The 17,915-nt window shown below is 38.2% G+C and overlaps 1 protein-coding gene across 8 annotated transcripts; it reads right to left on the reverse strand.

Annotated features, from left to right (window-relative positions):
* Positions 1-488: 488 nt before the first annotated feature.
* Positions 489-16,611, reverse strand: LOC103042347 (B-cell receptor CD22). Of its 8 annotated transcripts, none has more exons than XM_049476128.1 (14): positions 16,185-16,611; positions 15,753-16,025; positions 13,337-13,606; positions 10,819-11,079; positions 9,749-10,018; positions 7,231-7,491; positions 6,411-6,430; positions 4,079-4,325; positions 3,711-3,935; positions 3,519-3,612; positions 2,545-2,632; positions 1,836-1,922; positions 1,662-1,737; positions 489-819 (listed from the first exon to the last, which is right to left on the reverse strand). In XM_049476128.1, exons 1-13 carry the CDS (start codon positions 16,399-16,401, stop codon positions 1,699-1,701), a joined length of 2,352 nt encoding a protein of 783 aa, XP_049332085.1. In that variant the 5' UTR covers positions 16,402-16,611; the 3' UTR covers positions 489-819; positions 1,662-1,698. The 8 variants fall into 8 exon arrangements, with proteins under 8 accessions (XP_049332085.1, XP_049332082.1, XP_049332086.1 ...); XM_049476125.1 differs by having other exon boundaries at positions 4,079-4,345; positions 6,164-6,430; XM_049476129.1 differs by lacking the exon at positions 13,337-13,606 and having other exon boundaries at positions 4,079-4,345; positions 6,164-6,430.
* Between the last annotated feature and the right edge of the window lie 1,304 nt (positions 16,612-17,915).

Genomic DNA, 17,915 nt, shown 5'->3' on the forward strand with positions numbered 1-17,915 from the left:
AGCAGGGATGGTTTGTTTCATTATTATAAAGGAACACATTTCAATAATGTAAAAAAATGCCAAGCAGCAAGTGTGTTTTATACAGGTATGGTGTAAGAGAAGCATTTAACATGTAGTACAGTCTGACTGAGCGGCTCTGAAATCTCCCAGACACAAAAAGTTCCCTTTTTTGAACAATTTACTGAATATAGCTATGTTGCATTGGGAATACTGCTCTTCCAGTGTGTTTTTCTCCCTTACGGTCTCACCAGCACAGACCCACCCAATCACCCTTCACTGCATGTTATATGCCTCTCTTACATCTAGACTTTCAGGAGGGGCTGTAACATTTGGTTACCACCCCACCTGATCATCTTCAAGTCTAAAAGATGCAAGAAGAGGACAGTAGAGATATATAGTAAGACTCTGTATTTTTGTTACAGTGTAAAAACTATGCTTTAATTTAGGTCTTGTAATATATGAACATTTTAACCACAACCAAAGGCACACTCTGTTATTCTTTTATTATCAAAGAACAAGTTAACATATTTAATCAAAACTAAAGAAAACAAAGGCAACTAAGCATTAGTAGTTAATTCATGAATATACTATTTTGCCGAACTAGGGAAACTAGGAAAATCTGAATAGGCTCTTTTAAAGCTTAGGCAGGTAAATAATGATCTCACACATGTTAAAACTGTGTTTTAAGCATCAACCTTTAGCATAAACTGCAAGCATTAGCTTCTTATTCTCAGTGGTTCCTTTGCTTCTCCTCTTGGGCTCAGTCTGCTCAGTGGTTTCAGTATCCCTTTGATGGTTCGGATGACGGATTCACAGAACCTAAATAAGGAACACAAACAGGTCTCAGTGTTCAAAGCTTCTATCACTGTAAATGGATAATTAAAAAACATAATTTACAGCAGTGTTTCTCAGTCCAGGGCTCCATGCTCTGTACATTTCTTGCTCCCAAAACACCTGATTTAACCAATCAGTTCATCATCAAACCTTTTCAGAGTATGCAGTCATGTTTACCCAAAATCTTGTATTGAAGATTTGGAGCACTGCGCATACCAAATATTCTCATAGGGTTAATGTGTGAAAATGATGCCTCATGTTCCCTGAACCCTGCACTCTTTTACAATCTGAGCCCCAGGAATTCCACCATTGTCCAGAATTTGTAGTTCAGTATATTCAGGTAGTCAGCTGACCTTATTTTTTGGGCACAGAACGTTGTTGTTCCTAGATCTGATTAACTCTCTTCGTTCGCTAATGTTCCATCACTCTAGAACATGGTAAATCTGCACTCATGAGATCACATGACCCTGTTCTTTGCACACACAAAATATTTTTTTGACATCATTCCTTCCTGAAGGATGATGTTTCCCCACAGTCCTGTGACACTTTTTAATAATGCGTCGGACAGATCTTTTCCATGACCACAGGATGAGTCTTTCACATGGTTGTTTAACAAATAAGAAGCTATTCACTCCATCAGTTAGGGATAAATAACTTGTTAATAGCTGAAACATAATCAAACATCCAGTAACTATCCAATGGGAGGCTCTTATCTATTTGCTTAGTGATATCCAAGTGGTGACCGTATTTTGGCCAGGCAGTATAGATTTTATTGAGCAGTTTGATCAATTTTGATCTACATAATGTAGATTATAATGTGTACTTACTGGAGTCAGAGGATGAGGAAGAGGGTGATCTGTGGATCTACACCTCTGTCATGGCACAGGTGGCACTGCCCGTAGTCTAACGTGAGGCAGAACAGTGGAGGGAAATAAAGGAGAAATTAAAAAATATTTTTATAAAAATGGAACAATTTATGGTATTTAAGGTGAGGATCTTACCGCTAGAGTTTCGTACACATCGTTTGTGGAGCCGGTCCTTGGATTAAGAGTGTTGTATGTGTCATCCTTGAACTCTGGGTCAACGTTCTGTTTAGAAGGTGTAAAAGTGTATTAGGGCAGGTGGGAATATTGGTGTTTATTATTTGTGTAGGTTATTGTTTAGTGTTTTAATGTATCGTGATGTATCTTATTGTTTTTTTTAATTATATTTAATAATTAATAATGATTATCTGCTGTTATCTGTTTTATGATATAAAATCATGTGAATTAAATGTATATTGTTCCTCACTTAACACATTTGTAAATTTGACTTTCACATCTGGCCAAGTAATCCTGGGTAATCCAATCAAAGATGGACAGCACAAAGACCAAAAGTGAATGGGACACTCTTGCATTTCTACTGGACTCAGACTAGAATGGGCACTCAGGCCAGTTTGGGATTATGCAGCATCAAGTGCAGCTGAACTGTGTAACACATTTCCTCTCAAACCATCATTAAAACCATTCTATGACTTGTGTTACAGTACCTTATTACATCCCTTTCCCCCATTTACCCCACATCCAACATGTTATACTACTTTCACCAATGTTATTCACTTGATCTGTACGTGCACATAATGTTTTGGCTAAACAGCATCGCTTGATGATCCTGATAAATGCTGCTTGTTGGCAGGTAATGATTCTACACAGGTTATAAAAGATCAAATACCTCATAATCCTCTTCGATTGCCGTGTTTTTTCCGAACTTCCTCCTGCTCTTACGTACCTCAGAATCATTTCCATTCTGCTTCTTCCACCTGCACTCAGATAATAAATGATGTCAGTTCAGAATCACATTAACAATATTCAGATCGATAATAAACAGCTTTCAATACCTAACAACCATGAGAATCATGAAAATTATATTTTATATTTATATATATATATATATATATATATATATATATATATATATATATATATATATATATATATATATATATATATATATATATATATATATGTGCTAACAAACCTAAAAAATGTTATCTGTAAGTTTGTGTTTACGCTGATGTAACAATAATGGTGACCCAGTCGGGTCCATAAGTACAATTATTGAGAACCCCCCATCCCAGACTAATCTTAGCCTGCAGTTTTGTCCCAGGCAGATATGTAATGTTGGGTAGTTTACCTCTTGGTGAGAGATCACTGACTGTTAGACATGTTTCTTTGATGCACTTAAGGACTGAGAGAAGCAGGATGGTCGAATGATCAGGATGAAATTTTGATGAACTGTTGGCCATCTAGGCCATCCATCAGCCAACTACTGTTACTTTAATTAGTAACAGGGATGTGAATAAGAAACCTGAACTACAACAGACTGAAACTCAATCAGCTTCAGCAACAAACCATGGTTCTGCTGGGACTGTGACTTGGCCTCCTTACTCTGCCCCTGTTGACTCTACAATATCAGTAAACACCAGTGGCAGTCATACATGCTCATGCAACAGAACTATCCCCCTTATGTTTCACAGATGATCTGAACCCAAGGGTTGGCTTCCGGGACTGCAGTGTCAGCAAATCAGCACTAAAACTGTTTTGTACTAGATCTAAGTTGGTTTACATTTTACAACCTAACTAACATGTTTGCTTTTTCCAGACTATTTATCTTCTTTACTAATTTGTGCAACCGAGATACATCACCTCATCCACAGAACGTAGAAGAGAGCTGCTGTAATGAGACCACCACAGTATCCACCAATGCCAGCAGCTGCAACCTGTGCTTTATGACACTCCTCTGAGAAACCAAACAAGATTCAGGGAATTACATCGTACAAGTCATCACATTTTAACTATAAAACCTGGTGGACAGATTGAGTGGTATAGGAAGCTCACCTGTAAAGGTGACCGGTACAGAAACTGCATTCCGAGGCCCAATTCCATTACCAGCTGTACAGTAGAACTGTGCAATGTTGTCTTTACTGAAACTGGTAATCCTGTAGGTCTGCCCGTATGCCACAGGTGTGATTTCCCCTTCTCTGTACCAGATATACTCTACAGGTGGGTTCCCATCAGCTCTGCATGTCAGAATCACAGACGTAGAGGCCTCCGTTGGGGAGTCTAAAAGAATGTAGGTGGGCAAACAGAACAGTACAGTCATTCATAGTACAACAAGGCTTCCTGTATCTGAAGGCCTTATTGACCAGAAAGTTCTCAAGTAATTCTTATAATAAATAATATTGTTATAAAAAATGTCTACTTACATAAAATATTAAGTGTCTGGTACTCTGAGAATGCAGATCCGTGCTTGTTGGAAGCCCTGCACTTGTAGTTGTTGTCTGTAATGGCGATGTTTTTGATGGTGTAACTGTTCGCATATCCGACTTCTATATCCTGTGTTCCTGATCTCTTAAACCAGGTGTAACTGTGCACAGGTGGGTTTGCATCACCGCTGCAGGTCAGTGTCACTGAACTCCCCTCCATTACTCGAGCAGAGGGACTCACAGACACCTGGACATTCTTTGGGCTGTCTGTAAAAAGTATGGACATTTGTTTAATACAATTTATAGGTTACATATTAGCTGTGTTCCATTCTGAAGGCAACTGCCCAGCTAGGCAGCATTTGTAGGCAGTATGTGCTCCTCCAAATTTTGAAGTCCTATAAAACCCAAGAAAACTCAAGAAATTAAAGAGTTATCAAATAAGACCATCACATTATCCATTACAATCACACTTTCTATGAAATAAGAGTTGTTAGTATTAAGTGATATTACAGTATTTGTTACGGGACGTTCTGGGAACGGACCCAAGCGCAGAGAAAAAAACTGTGAGAACGGGCCTTAAATTAAAGTGGCTGTATGCCAAAAGAAACAAATATGTTTAAATTGAAAATAAATGTTTATTGTTGTAGTAAGGGACATTATAAAGTGTAACTGATAGAAGGGGATTGTTGAAGTGATTTTGCGCACTTGTGGTGCAAAATCACAATTCAGCCCCTGAAACTTTTAGGCTCTTGCTTTTCTTGTTGGCTTTGCTTTGCCTTCCTTTTTAGTTGTCTTTAGTTAAGCTTTAAGTTTTCTTTGCTTTTCTTTACTTTTCTTTGTTTTTCTTTGCTGGCCTGTGCAATCTTATCAGTCACCTCTCCAAAAAAAAAAAAGTGTGACAAAGGCAAGCAGGGGATGAGTGCCTGGCGGCTGCCGCCTTCTGCTGGCAGCTGATGGTGCAGGCTGAACCCTTACAGTATTATTTAGGAGTAAATTGATGTGCCCATTCTGTTGTGCATAAAGCAGGTTTTAGAGTTCTATAAAACCAGCAAACCAAAACGTTGACATCCCATTACTCCAAAATAATACAATAATATCACTTGGTGCGCATGTGATTAATAGTGTGGAGTGTGTGCTTCAATGTTTTCTTGAAGTCATAATTTAATTTGCAGGTCTTATAGGACTCCAAAATCTGGTTTATGCACAACCAAATAGACATTTTTTCTGTTTGGTATCCAATAACTCCAAAATGATACAGTAATACCACTTAACACATATGTCATTAGTAGAAAGGAATGTGTTCTTCAAGGATTTATTCAAGGTGTCATTTGGTAACAATTAGATTATTTGTTTTTTAGGACTTAGCTTAACTAAGGTTTAGACAAAACCGAATGGACACTTTTTCTAAGTTTCGTGATCACGGATCACGTGCTGCCTCATAAGGTTCCTTATCGGTTAAAATGCTGCCGAATGAGAGGCAATAACTACTATGGGAGGTAAATCCTGCCAAAAATAAAACTAAAATGTAAACACTAACATAAAATGCAACTACCACTTTGCACTTTCTTTTTCCAAACGTGTATAAATATCATGACAAAATTAAAAACAAAATTAAATCAACTTCATTTGCACTTTAATTTTTCACTTGAGCACGGGTCATGTGTAACAAAAATAAAATTTAAATTAAAGACATTTTGCCATTTCATTTTCATTACCTTACAGGTATTTTACAGTCAAATCTAAAATAAAAAAGCTAATTGTAAAAAGAAAGTAAAATAATGTAAAAAATAAACTAAAAATGAAATGATATCATTTTTATTTATTAGTCCTTATAATAGGCTGCATGTCTGACAGAATTAAAATGAAAACACAACATGAAAAAATCAATAGCAAAGTGACATTTTGAGATTCAGTGTTTGGTGTGGACGGCATTTTAAGTGACAAAATAAAAAGGCAAATGCAAAGGAAGATTATCACTCTCTGCTGGTGATTTACTTTTCATTTTCCACTTTCCTTTTTTCCCACTTTCCAGGTGCTGGTTACAGTGAGCAGCACTGCAGACTAAAGTGAAAGCTCTGTACTTACATAAAATATTAAGTGTCTGGTACTCTGAGAATGCAGAGCCGTGCTGGTTGGAAGCCCTGCACTTGTAGTTGTTGTCTGTAATGGCGATGTTTTTGATGGTGTAACTGTTCTCGTATCCAACTTCTATATCCTGTGTTCCTGATCTCTTAAACCAGGTGTAACTGTGCACAGGTGGGTTTGCATCACCGCTGCAGGTCAGTGTCACTGAACTCCCCTCCATTACTCGAGCAGAGGGTCTCACAGAAACCTGGACGTTCTTTGGGCGGTCTGTAAAAAAGATAAAAAATCTTTCATGATGCTTTGCCCAGTTTTGCACTGATAAATGCCAAAGACTGCATCACATATAAATACTTCATTTTTTTGGCATTATAAAAAAATGCGGAGTAATTAAAATGTATTAAATAGCACATCAGAATGCACTGGTAATATCAAAAATGAATCTTTTCTCTCTCTAGCTCTCTCTCTCTTACTGCACAAAATCTACAGTGAGGCAGGGCTGGACTAGTAATCTGGCATACCAGGCATTTGCCTGGTGGGCTGACAGTCCTCAGGGGCCAGGGCCGATTTTTTGTCCCAGTCCAGCCCTGCAGTGAGGTGAGTGATTTAATCCATTTTCTTCTCGTTTTTGGGCGTAATGTATGTGTGAATTAATATAAGTGAAACTTCTTCGTCTCCCCTTCTTTGGGCTATTTTAGCGTGTTACCAGCCTGCGTGTCTGTTTACCGCAATATTAGGTGTATATTCACATCTGAATTTACAGAGCGGATGACTTGACTGAATCTCCAAAGCTTGGATACTTGCCTCCGGTGCAAGGTGCTGGTTTACAGCACTGAGCAGCATTCAAAGTAGATTGCTTGTTAGTTAGCCAGTGCTAGCTACCTTAGCTAACTAACTAACAAGCCACCTACTTTGATTGGTCTCTCTCGCCACGGAAGTGGCTGCGGCTGCATGCCGCTGAGGCCGTGGTTCACTCCTGTACTACAGTACCTTTCACCGGAGTTAAACTATCCGCTCTTCAGAAATTCTCTGTATGTACATAAAAAAGCTCTGGAAAGCTCTGTACTTACATAAAATATCAAGTGTCTGGTACTCTGAGAATGCAGATCCGTGCTGGTTGGAAGCCCTGCACTTGTAGTTGTTGTCTGTAATGTTGATGTTTGTGATGGTGTAACTCTTCTCGTATCCGACTTCTATATCCTGTGATCCTGATCTCTTAAACCAGGTGTAACTGTGCACAGGTGGGTTTGCATCACCGCTGCAGGTCAGTGTCACTGAACTCCCCTCCATTACTCGAGCAGAGGGACTCACAGAAACATTCTTTGGGCTGTCTGTAAAAAATATGGACATTTGTTTAATACAATTTATAGGTAACATATTAGCTGTGTTCCATTCTGAAGGCAACTACCCAGCTAGGCAGCATTTATAGGCAGCATTTGCTCCTGAGACAAGGACAATCCCATTCGGTAGACAGCATATGGTGCCTCATGGGCAGCTTTCCTATTTTACCCCAATTCTGAAGGCAGCAGGACATGTATCTTTCATGGCGAAGGCAATCCCATGATGCATTTTAGCAGCTCAGAGTTTCAGCGCTCAGATTTGAAAACATGGCAAACAGAGTCGGCACTGCAGAGGAGTTTCTTCTGTATTTTCATTCACAGCTGCATGTGTAATACATTAGTAAATTTTACACTGTTTTAGGTTGTTTTCCAATGTTGTTTTTGCCTGTATTTTATTTAAAGTAAGACCTGACCGGCTGCAGCTATCGTTAGCTTAGCAGGTTAGCAGATTGACATAAAACCAAAAAATCCAATTGTTATCTAATGACTCAAATAAAACCTTAAAGAACACATTCCATACTGTTAATGACATACTTATCCAGTGATATTACTGTTGCATTTTGGAGTATTTAGGTATCAAACTTACGAAAAATATCCAATCGGTTTTGTCTAAACCAGATTTTGAAGTCCTATAAAACCCAAGAAAACCCAAGAAATTAAAGAGTTATCAAATAAGACCATCACATTATCCATTACAATCACACTTTCTATGAAATAAGAGTTGTTAGTATTAAGTGATATTACAGTATTTGTTACGGGACGTTCTTGGAACGGACCCAAGCGCAGAGAAAAAAACAGTGAGAACGGGCCTTAAATTAAAGTGGCTGTATGCCAAAAGAAACAAATATGTTTAAATTGAAAATAAATGTTTATTGTTGTAGTAAGGGACATTATAAAGTGTAACTGATAGAAGGGGATTGTTGAAGTGATGTTGCGCACTTGTGGTGCAAAATCACAATTCAGCCCCTGAAACTTTTAGGCTCTTGCTTTTCTTTACTTTTCTTTGTTTTTCTTTGCAGGCCTGTGCAATCTTATCAGTCACCTCTCCAAAAAAAAAAAAAGTGTGACAAAGGCAAGCAGGGGATGAGTGCCTGGCGGCTGCCGCCTTCTGCTGGCAGCTGATGGTGCAGGCTGAACCCTTACAGTATTATTTAGGAGTAAATTGATGTGCCCATTCTGTTGTGCATAAAGCAGGTTTTAGAGTTCTATAAAACCAGCAAACCAAAACGTTGACATCCCATTACTCCAAAATAATACAGTAATATCACTTGGTGCGCATGTGATTAATAGTGTGGAGTGTGTGCTTCAATGTTTTCTTGAAGTCATAATTTAATTTGCAGGTCTTATAGGACTCCAAAATCTGGTTTATGCACAACCAAATAGACATTTTTTCTGTTTGGTATCCAATAACTCCAAAATGATACAGTAATATCACTTAACACATATGTCATTAGTAGAAAGGAATGTGTTCTTCAAGGATTTATTCAAGGTGTCATTTGGTAACAATTAGATTATTTGTTTTTTAGGACTTAGCTTAACTAAGGTTTAGACAAAACCGAATGGACACTTTTTCTAAGTTTCGTGATCACGGATCACGTGCTGCCTCATAAGGTTCCTTATCGGTTAAAATGCTGCCGAATGAGAGGCAATAACTACTATGGGAGGTAAATTCTGCCAAAAATAAAACTAAAATGTAAACACTAACATAAAATGCAACTACCACTTTGCACTTTCTTTTTCCAAACGTGTATAAATATCATGACAAAATTAAAAACAAAATTAAATCAACTTCATTTGCACTTTAATTTTTCACTTGAGCACGGGTCATGTGTAACAAAAATAAAATTTAAATTAAAGACATTTTGCCATTTCATTTTAATTACCATACAGGTATTTTACAGTCAAATCTAAAATAAAAAAGCTAATTGTAAAAAGAAAATAATGTAATAAATGTCAAAAATAAACTAAAAATGAAATGATATCATTTTTATTTATTAGTCCTTATAATAGGCTGCATGTCTGACAGAATTAAAATGAAAACACAACATGAAAAAATCAATAGCAAAGTGACATTTTGAGATTCAGTGTTTGGCATTTTAAGTGACAAAATAAAAAGGCAAATGCAAAGGAAGATTATCACTCTCTGCTGGTGATTTACTTTTCATTTTCCACTTTCCTTTTTTCCCACTTTCCAGGTGCTGGTTACAGTGAGCAGCACTGCAGACTAAAGTGAAAGCTCTGTACTTACATAAAATATTAAGTGTCTGGTACTCTGAGAATGCAGAGCCGTGCTGGTTGGATGCCCTGCACCGGTAGTTGTTGTCTGTAATGGCGATGGTGTAACTGATGGTGTAACTCTTCTCGTATCCGACTTCTATATCCTGTGTTCCTGATCTCTTAAACCAGGTGTAACTGTGCACAGGTGGGTTTGCATCACCGCTGCAGGTCAGTGTCACTGAACTCCCCTCCATTACTCGAGCAGAGGGTCTCACAGAAACCTGGACGTTCTTTGGGCGGTCTGTAAAAAAGATAAAAAATCTTTCATGATGCTTTGCCCAGTTTTGCACTGATAAATGCCAAAGACTGCATCACATATAAATACTTCATTTTTTTGGCATTATAAAAAAATGCGGAGTAATTAAAATGTATTAAATAGCACATCAGAATGCACTGGTAATATCAAAAATGAATCTTTTCTCTCTCTAGCTCTCTCTCTCTTACTGCACAAAATCTACAGTGAGGCAGGGCTGGACTAGTAATCTGGCATACCAGGCATTTGCCTGGTGGGCTGACAGTCCTCAGGGGCCAGGGCCGATTTTTTGTCCCAGTCCAGCCCTGCAGTGAGGTGAGTGATTTAATCCATTTTCTTCTCGTTTTTGGGCGTAATGTATGTGTGAATTAATATAAGTGAAACTTCTTCGTCTCCCCTTCTTTGGGCTATTTTAGCGTGTTACCAGCCTGCGTGTCTGTTTACCGCAATATTAGGTGTATATTCACATCTGAATTTACAGAGCGGATGACTTGACTGAATCTCCAAAGCTTGGATACTTGCCTCCGGTGCAAGGTGCTGGTTTACAGCACTGAGCAGCATTCAAAGTAGATTGCTTGTTAGTTAGCCAGTGCTAGCTACCTTAGCTAACTAACTAACAAGCCACCTACTTTGATTGGTCTCTCTCGCCACGGAAGTGGCTGCGGCTGCATGCCGCTGAGGCCGTGGTTCACTCCTGTACTACAGTACCTTTCACCGGAGTTAAACTATCCGCTCTTCAGAAATTCTCTGTATGTACATAAAAAAGCTCTGGAAAGCTCTGTACTTACATAAAATATCAAGTGTCTGGTACTCTGAGAATGCAGATCCGTGCTGGTTGGAAGCCCTGCACTTGTAGTTGTTGTCTGTAATGTTGATGTTTGTGATGGTGTAACTCTTCTCGTATCCGACTTCTATATCCTGTGATCCTGATCTCTTAAACCAGGTGTAACTGTGCACAGGTGGGTTTGCATCACCGCTGCAGGTCAGTGTCACTGAACTCCCCTCCATTACTCGAGCAGAGGGACTCACAGAAACATTCTTTGGGCTGTCTGTAAAAAATATGGACATTTGTTTAATACAATTTATAGGTAACATATTAGCTGTGTTCCATTCTGAAGGCAACTACCCAGCTAGGCAGCATTTATAGGCAGCATTTGCTCCTGAGACAAGGACAATCCCATTCGGTAGACAGCATATGGTGCCTCATGGGCAGCTTTCCTATTTTACCCCAATTCTGAAGGCAGCAGGACATGTATCTTTCATGGCGAAGGCAATCCCATGATGCATTTTAGCAGCTCAGAGTTTCAGCGCTCAGATTTGAAAACATGGCAAACAGAGTCGGCACTGCAGAGGAGTTTCTTCTGTATTTTCATTCACAGCTGCATGTGTAATACATTAGTAAATTTTACACTGTTTTAGGTTGTTTTCCAATGTTGTTTTTGCCTGTATTTTATTTAAAGTAAGACCTGACCGGCTGCAGCTATCGTTAGCTTAGCAGGTTAGCAGATTGACATAAAACCAAAAAATCCAATTGTTATCTAATGACTCAAATAAAACCTTAAAGAACACATTCCATACTGTTAATGACATACTTATCCAGTGATATTACTGTTGCATTTTGGAGTATTTAGGTATCAAACTTACGAAAAATATCCAATCGGTTTTGTCTAAACCAGATTTTGAAGTCCTATAAAACCCAAGAAAACCCAAGAAATTAAAGAGTTATCAAATAAGACCATCACATTATCCATTACAATCACACTTTCTATGAAATAAGAGTTGTTAGTATTAAGTGATATTACAGTATTTGTTACGGGACGTTCTTGGAACGGACCCAAGCGCAGAGAAAAAAACAGTGAGAACGGGCCTTAAATTAAAGTGGCTGTATGCCAAAAGAAACAAATATGTTTAAATTGAAAATAAATGTTTATTGTTGTAGTAAGGGACATTATAAAGTGTAACTGATAGAAGGGGATTGTTGAAGTGATGTTGCGCACTTGTGGTGCAAAATCACAATTCAGCCCCTGAAACTTTTAGGCTCTTGCTTTTCTTTACTTTTCTTTGTTTTTCTTTGCAGGCCTGTGCAATCTTATCAGTCACCTCTCCAAAAAAAAAAAAAGTGTGACAAAGGCAAGCAGGGGATGAGTGCCTGGCGGCTGCCGCCTTCTGCTGGCAGCTGATGGTGCAGGCTGAACCCTTACAGTATTATTTAGGAGTAAATTGATGTGCCCATTCTGTTGTGCATAAAGCAGGTTTTAGAGTTCTATAAAACCAGCAAACCAAAACGTTGACATCCCATTACTCCAAAATAATACAGTAATATCACTTGGTGCGCATGTGATTAATAGTGTGGAGTGTGTGCTTCAATGTTTTCTTGAAGTCATAATTTAATTTGCAGGTCTTATAGGACTCCAAAATCTGGTTTATGCACAACCAAATAGACATTTTTTCTGTTTGGTATCCAATAACTCCAAAATGATACAGTAATACCACTTAACACATATGTCATTAGTAGAAAGGAATGTGTTCTTCAAGGATTTATTCAAGGTGTCATTTGGTAACAATTAGATTATTTGTTTTTTAGGACTTAGCTTAACTAAGGTTTAGACAAAACCGAATGGACACTTTTTCTAAGTTTCGTGATCACGGATCACGTGCTGCCTCATAAGGTTCCTTATCGGTTAAAATGCTGCCGAATGAGAGGCAATAACTACTATGGGAGGTAAATTCTGCCAAAAATAAAACTAAAATGTAAACACTAACATAAAATGCAACTACCACTTTGCACTTTCTTTTTCCAAACGTGTATAAATATCATGACAAAATTAAAAACAAAATTAAATCAACTTCATTTGCACTTTAATTTTTCACTTGAGCACGGGTCATGTGTAACAAAAATAAAATTTAAATTAAAGACATTTTGCCATTTCATTTTAATTACCATACAGGTATTTTACAGTCAAATCTAAAATAAAAAAGCTAATTGTAAAAAGAAAATAATGTAATAAATGTCAAAAATAAACTAAAAATGAAATGATATCATTTTTATTTATTAGTCCTTATAATAGGCTGCATGTCTGACAGAATTAAAATGAAAACACAACATGAAAAAATCAATAGCAAAGTGACATTTTGAGATTCAGTGTTTGGCATTTTAAGTGACAAAATAAAAAGGCAAATGCAAAGGAAGATTATCACTCTCTGCTGGTGATTTACTTTTCATTTTCCACTTTCCTTTTTTCCCACTTTCCAGGTGCTGGTTACAGTGAGCAGCACTGCAGACTAAAGTGAAAGCTCTGTACTTACATAAAATATTAAGTGTCTGGTACTCTGAGAATGCAGAGCCGTGCTGGTTGGAAGCCCTGCACTTGTAGTTGTTGTCTGTAATGGCGATGGTGTAACTGATGGTGTAACTCTTCTCGTATCCGACTTCTATATCCTGTGTTCCTGATCTCTTAAACCAGGTGTAACTGTGCACAGGTGGGTTTGCATCACCGCTGCAGGTCAGTGTCACTGAACTCCCCTCCATTACTCGAGCAGAGGGTCTCACAGAAACCTGGACGTTCTTTGGGCGGTCTGTAAAAAATATAAAAAATCTTTCATGATGCTTTGCCCAGTTTTGCACTGATAAATGCCAAAGACTGCATCTCATATAAATACTTCATTTTTTTGGCATTATAAAAAAATGCGGAGTAATTAAAATGTATTAAATAGCACATCAGAATGCACTGGTAATATCAAAAATGAATCTTTTCTCTCTCTAGCTCTCTCTCTTAATGCACAAAATCTACAGTGAGGCAGGGCTGGACTAGTAATCTGGCGTACCAGGCATTTGCCCTATTGGGCTATTTCAGCGTGTTACCAGCCTGCGTGTCTGTTTACCTAAATATTAGGTGTATATTCACATCTGAATTTACAGCGCAGATGACTTGACTGAATCTCCAAAGCTTGGATACTTGCCTCCGGTGCAAGGTGCTGGTTTACAGCACTGAGCAGCATTCAAAGTAGATTGCTTGTTAGTTAGCCAGTGCTAGCTACCTTAGCTAACTAACTAACAAGCCACCTACTTTGATTGGTAGTGGTGCTACCCTTGAACCTGAAGCTTCGAGGCGTGTGTTGAAAAAACGACACGCATTGGTTCGAATCACTGAGCCGATGCTTGATTCGTTCTACAAAGATCACGTGACCAATGACGTCCGAAGCTTCATTTCGGCACACAACCACGTGACTGCTTCAGGGAAAGATTCAAAAGCGGCAAATCCTGGCGCGCAGTTCGAGGGTTGTTAGCGGAGATACAGAGAGAGAGAGAGAGAGAGAGAGAGAGAGAGAGAGAGAGAGAGAGAGAGAGAGAGAGAGAGAGAGAGAGAGAGAGAGAGAGAGAGAGAGAGAGAGAGAGAGAGAGAGAGAGAGAGAGAGAGAGAGAGAGAGAGAGAGAGAGAGAGAGAGAGAGAGAGAGAGAGAGAGAGAGATAGATAGATAGATAGATAGATAGATAGATAATAAAATATTAGAATGGAACCAGTAAGAAAAAGAGGCCGTTCTGAAGTTTGGGAACACTTTGAACTTTTGCCATCAAATAAGGTAGAAAATTATTATTTAGAAAATATAAACTTTGGAAGAAAACTATGCCTTTTAGACATATGGCATTTTATTAGTTCTGTAAGAGTGTACAATAATTATATATATATATATATATATATATATATATATATATATATATATATATATATATATATATATATATATATATATATCCTCATAGTTCAATGTGTGTACTGTCATGGCATACATCCAGTAAAAGTGTTGCCTTATGACAACATATTTTGAAATAACCAACTGAACCCCAGCACTGTGGAAAAAAAATTATTCCTAAATAAAAACTAAATTACACATGTACATAACCACGTCCATTAAATATGTGCCCCCTGCCCCTTACACAAGCACCTTCACCTTTATGAGCATACATTTCTTTCATCAAATTCTTCCATATCCCCCATGCAGCATATCTACATGAGCCTTGCCTATGGAAAAATAGGCAATGGACTAGTGATACATGTAAACATGTTACAAACCCTGCTTGGAAAGATGTGAATAATAGTGAATAATATAATTTTAAAATTTGGTATATTAACAGATTAATAACATGGTGAAGGGAAAAAAGCAACAATGTGAATGCAATTAGAATTACAAGTGTAGTTTCTCCAGTGTGCTCTATCAAGGTACATTCTAAGTGTATTATATATTAATTAAAAATATATTACAGTTATGTCTTTTAATATAATGCATTAAATTATCCAGACATCAAAGTATTCTTCCATTTCCTTTTTTCAGTTTTTATTTAAACCTCAAATGTCATGTAAATGCACTGGAACAGGTTTAAAAACTGTAAAAAGACAAAAAAAAAAACGCCCCTCGTCCTTTAAATACACAAAGCACTTTCAGGTTTTGCCCACCAGGTGCCGCTGATGTCCACTGTGTTATGAAGCTCCGAGTAATGAACCTTTTTTCGATACAATTAGGAAAAAGGCTTCAGTGCTTCAGAAAGCCTCGGTTTGCCATCACTATTGATTGGTCTCTCTCGCCACGGAAGTGGCTGCGGCTGCATGCCTCTGAGGCCGTGGTTCACTCCTGTACCACAGTGCCTTCCACCGGAGTTAAACTATCCGCTCTTCAGAAATTCTCTGTACGTACATAAAAAAGCTCTGGAAAGCTCTGTACTTACATAAAATATCAAGTGTCTGGTACTCTGAGAATGCAGAGCCGTGCTGGTTGGATGCCCTGCACTTGTAGTTGTTGTCTGTAATGGCGATGTTTGTGATGGTGTAACTCTTCCCGTATCCGACTTCTATATCCTTATCCTGTGTTCCTGATCTCTTAATCCAGGTGTAACTGTGCACAGGTGGGTTTGCATCACCGCTGCAGGTCAGTGTCACTGAACTCCCCTCCATTACTCGAGCAGAGGGACTCACAGAAACCTGGACATTCTTTGGGCTGTCTGTAAAAAAGATACATTAATAATTTCAAACAGTTACTGTATTTTCATACTTACTCACTTCAAGAGTAAAGCCTTAAACTATGCAGGGTGATTCAGTCAGTTTTTAGGCTGTGTGAAAATTTACAGAATTTCAGGAAATATGAATTGCCCTGTACTTACAGAAAACATCAATAGTCTTGTACTCTGAGAATGCAGTTTCGTACCAACCAGAAACCCTGCATTTGTATTTGTTGTCTGTAATGTTGATGTTCATGATGGTGTAATTTTGCCCAAATCCTACTTCTATATCCTGTGTTCCTGATCTCTTAAACCAGGTGTAACTGTTCACATATGAGATATTGCTGCTGCAGTTCAGATTCACTGAATCCCCCTCCATTACTTGAGTTGAGGAGATAAACACCAGGACCCTTTGTGGAACATCTGTAAAAAGAAAAAAACAGTTTGTTGCTGTGAATTACAATGGACTGAAATAATGAATCAAAAGATATAATCTGCACCTAATAGGCCCAGCCAGCCCCTTTACTTCACCCATATTCTATGGCAATGGTTATATCACTAGCTCTTTACAGGGGTCACTAGGAAGGTCCAGTCCCCCAGCTTAGGGTGCTAGGGATGGAAAGACGTTACAAATATCACACCTGCACTGTAAGTTTAATCCTGAACTTTCAACTGCAAAAACACACAGAGACTTATACACAAGCTAATTAACATGGATGTATATACTACAAACCACTCTCCTATATGAAGTGAGAATGAGGGCTTACAGTGGCAAAAAAAAAGGATAGGAACTTTTGGGATTTTATAGTTTTATATGGTGCCACATTAATGTCAAAAGTCAGACAAACAACCCGCTCTCTGGTCCTGTTCAGCATCTGGGGTGACTAGCTATCTGGCACTGTTTGCCTATGTTCAGCATCTGAACTGACCAGCTATCCGATGCTGTTTTCCTGGGTTCAGCGTCTGGACTGACTAGCTATATTATTTTATTTTATTTTATTTTATTATATTATATAATTTATTTTTACAGGGCCCAAAGGAAGACAAGGGGAAATAGTGGGATAGAGGAGATAAGAAGGGGAGCAGGAAATGAGGAGAGACATTTTTAGAGGTGTTAGGAAATTAAGTGCTCTTTGAAGAGCTCTGTCTTCAGAAGCTTTTTAAAGATAGTAAGGAATGCTCCTACTCTGGTAGTAGAAGGTAGTTTGTTCCACTATTGGGGAGCTGTGTATAAGAACAGTCTGGATTGCTTTGTCAAAGTGGAAAAGCAAAAAGGTAGTAGTGAACCCTTTGAATCAACAACAGCAGGTTCACCCCCATTTTACAGCAAAAACCTCAACCAGACATATCCTGTAGCTGTGGAGCAGACCTACACATTATTCGGGAGGAATTTTAGCCCATTTTTTCTGAAGATTTGCTGGTCTTTTAGTCAGTCTATAATGTCTGAGATCAGGGCTTAGATATGCATGAAGTATGGCTGTCGTTTATGAGCTTTTGCTGCCCTCTGCTGGAACTGAGAGGTGCCTGTGACTGCATTATCTGTGCGTGCAGTAAAGCAGCAGCAAACCATTGTTAAATTACTTCAGCTCAGGTATAAGGGACAGTGGCCTGGTTTCCTGCAGTCCACTGTTTTTTTACCACTGTTTTTTTTAACGTGTTACTTATACAGTTGACTGTATGCCTTAGTGGCACTGTTGATCTGTTAATAATTGCACTTAGCCGTAATAAGTGTTTTGTTTCCTTTTTATTTGAGATTGTGAATTTGTAGCACTGAATTTGGGAGAAATGTTTTGTTTATTATTTATTTAGTGTGAAGAGTTTGGGTTTTTTTTACATCTGTTCATTCATCTATTTTTGCAGTGTCTTTGTGTAACGGCTACTAAGTTTTAAATA

The sequence above is a fragment of the Astyanax mexicanus genome, chromosome 3, assembly GCF_023375975.1.
Source record: "Astyanax mexicanus isolate ESR-SI-001 chromosome 3, AstMex3_surface, whole genome shotgun sequence".
In the NCBI taxonomy this organism is placed as follows: Eukaryota; Metazoa; Chordata; class Actinopteri; order Characiformes; family Acestrorhamphidae; genus Astyanax; species Astyanax mexicanus.

Bases quoted from the DNA above. Each gene is read 5' to 3' on its own strand.
- LOC103042347 (XM_049476125.1), bottom strand. From the start codon at position 16,401: ATGGAGGGGGATTCAGTGAATCTGAACTGCAGCAGCAATATCTCATAT. The intron at 7,492-9,748 runs GTAAGTACAGAG...TATTTTTTACAG, and splicing joins CCAGACACTTAATATTTTAT to ACAGCCCAAAGAATGTTTCT. The intron at 1,738-1,835 runs GTAAGATCCTCA...GCCTCACGTTAG, and splicing joins ATGTGTACGAAACTCTAGCG to ACTACGGGCAGTGCCACCTG.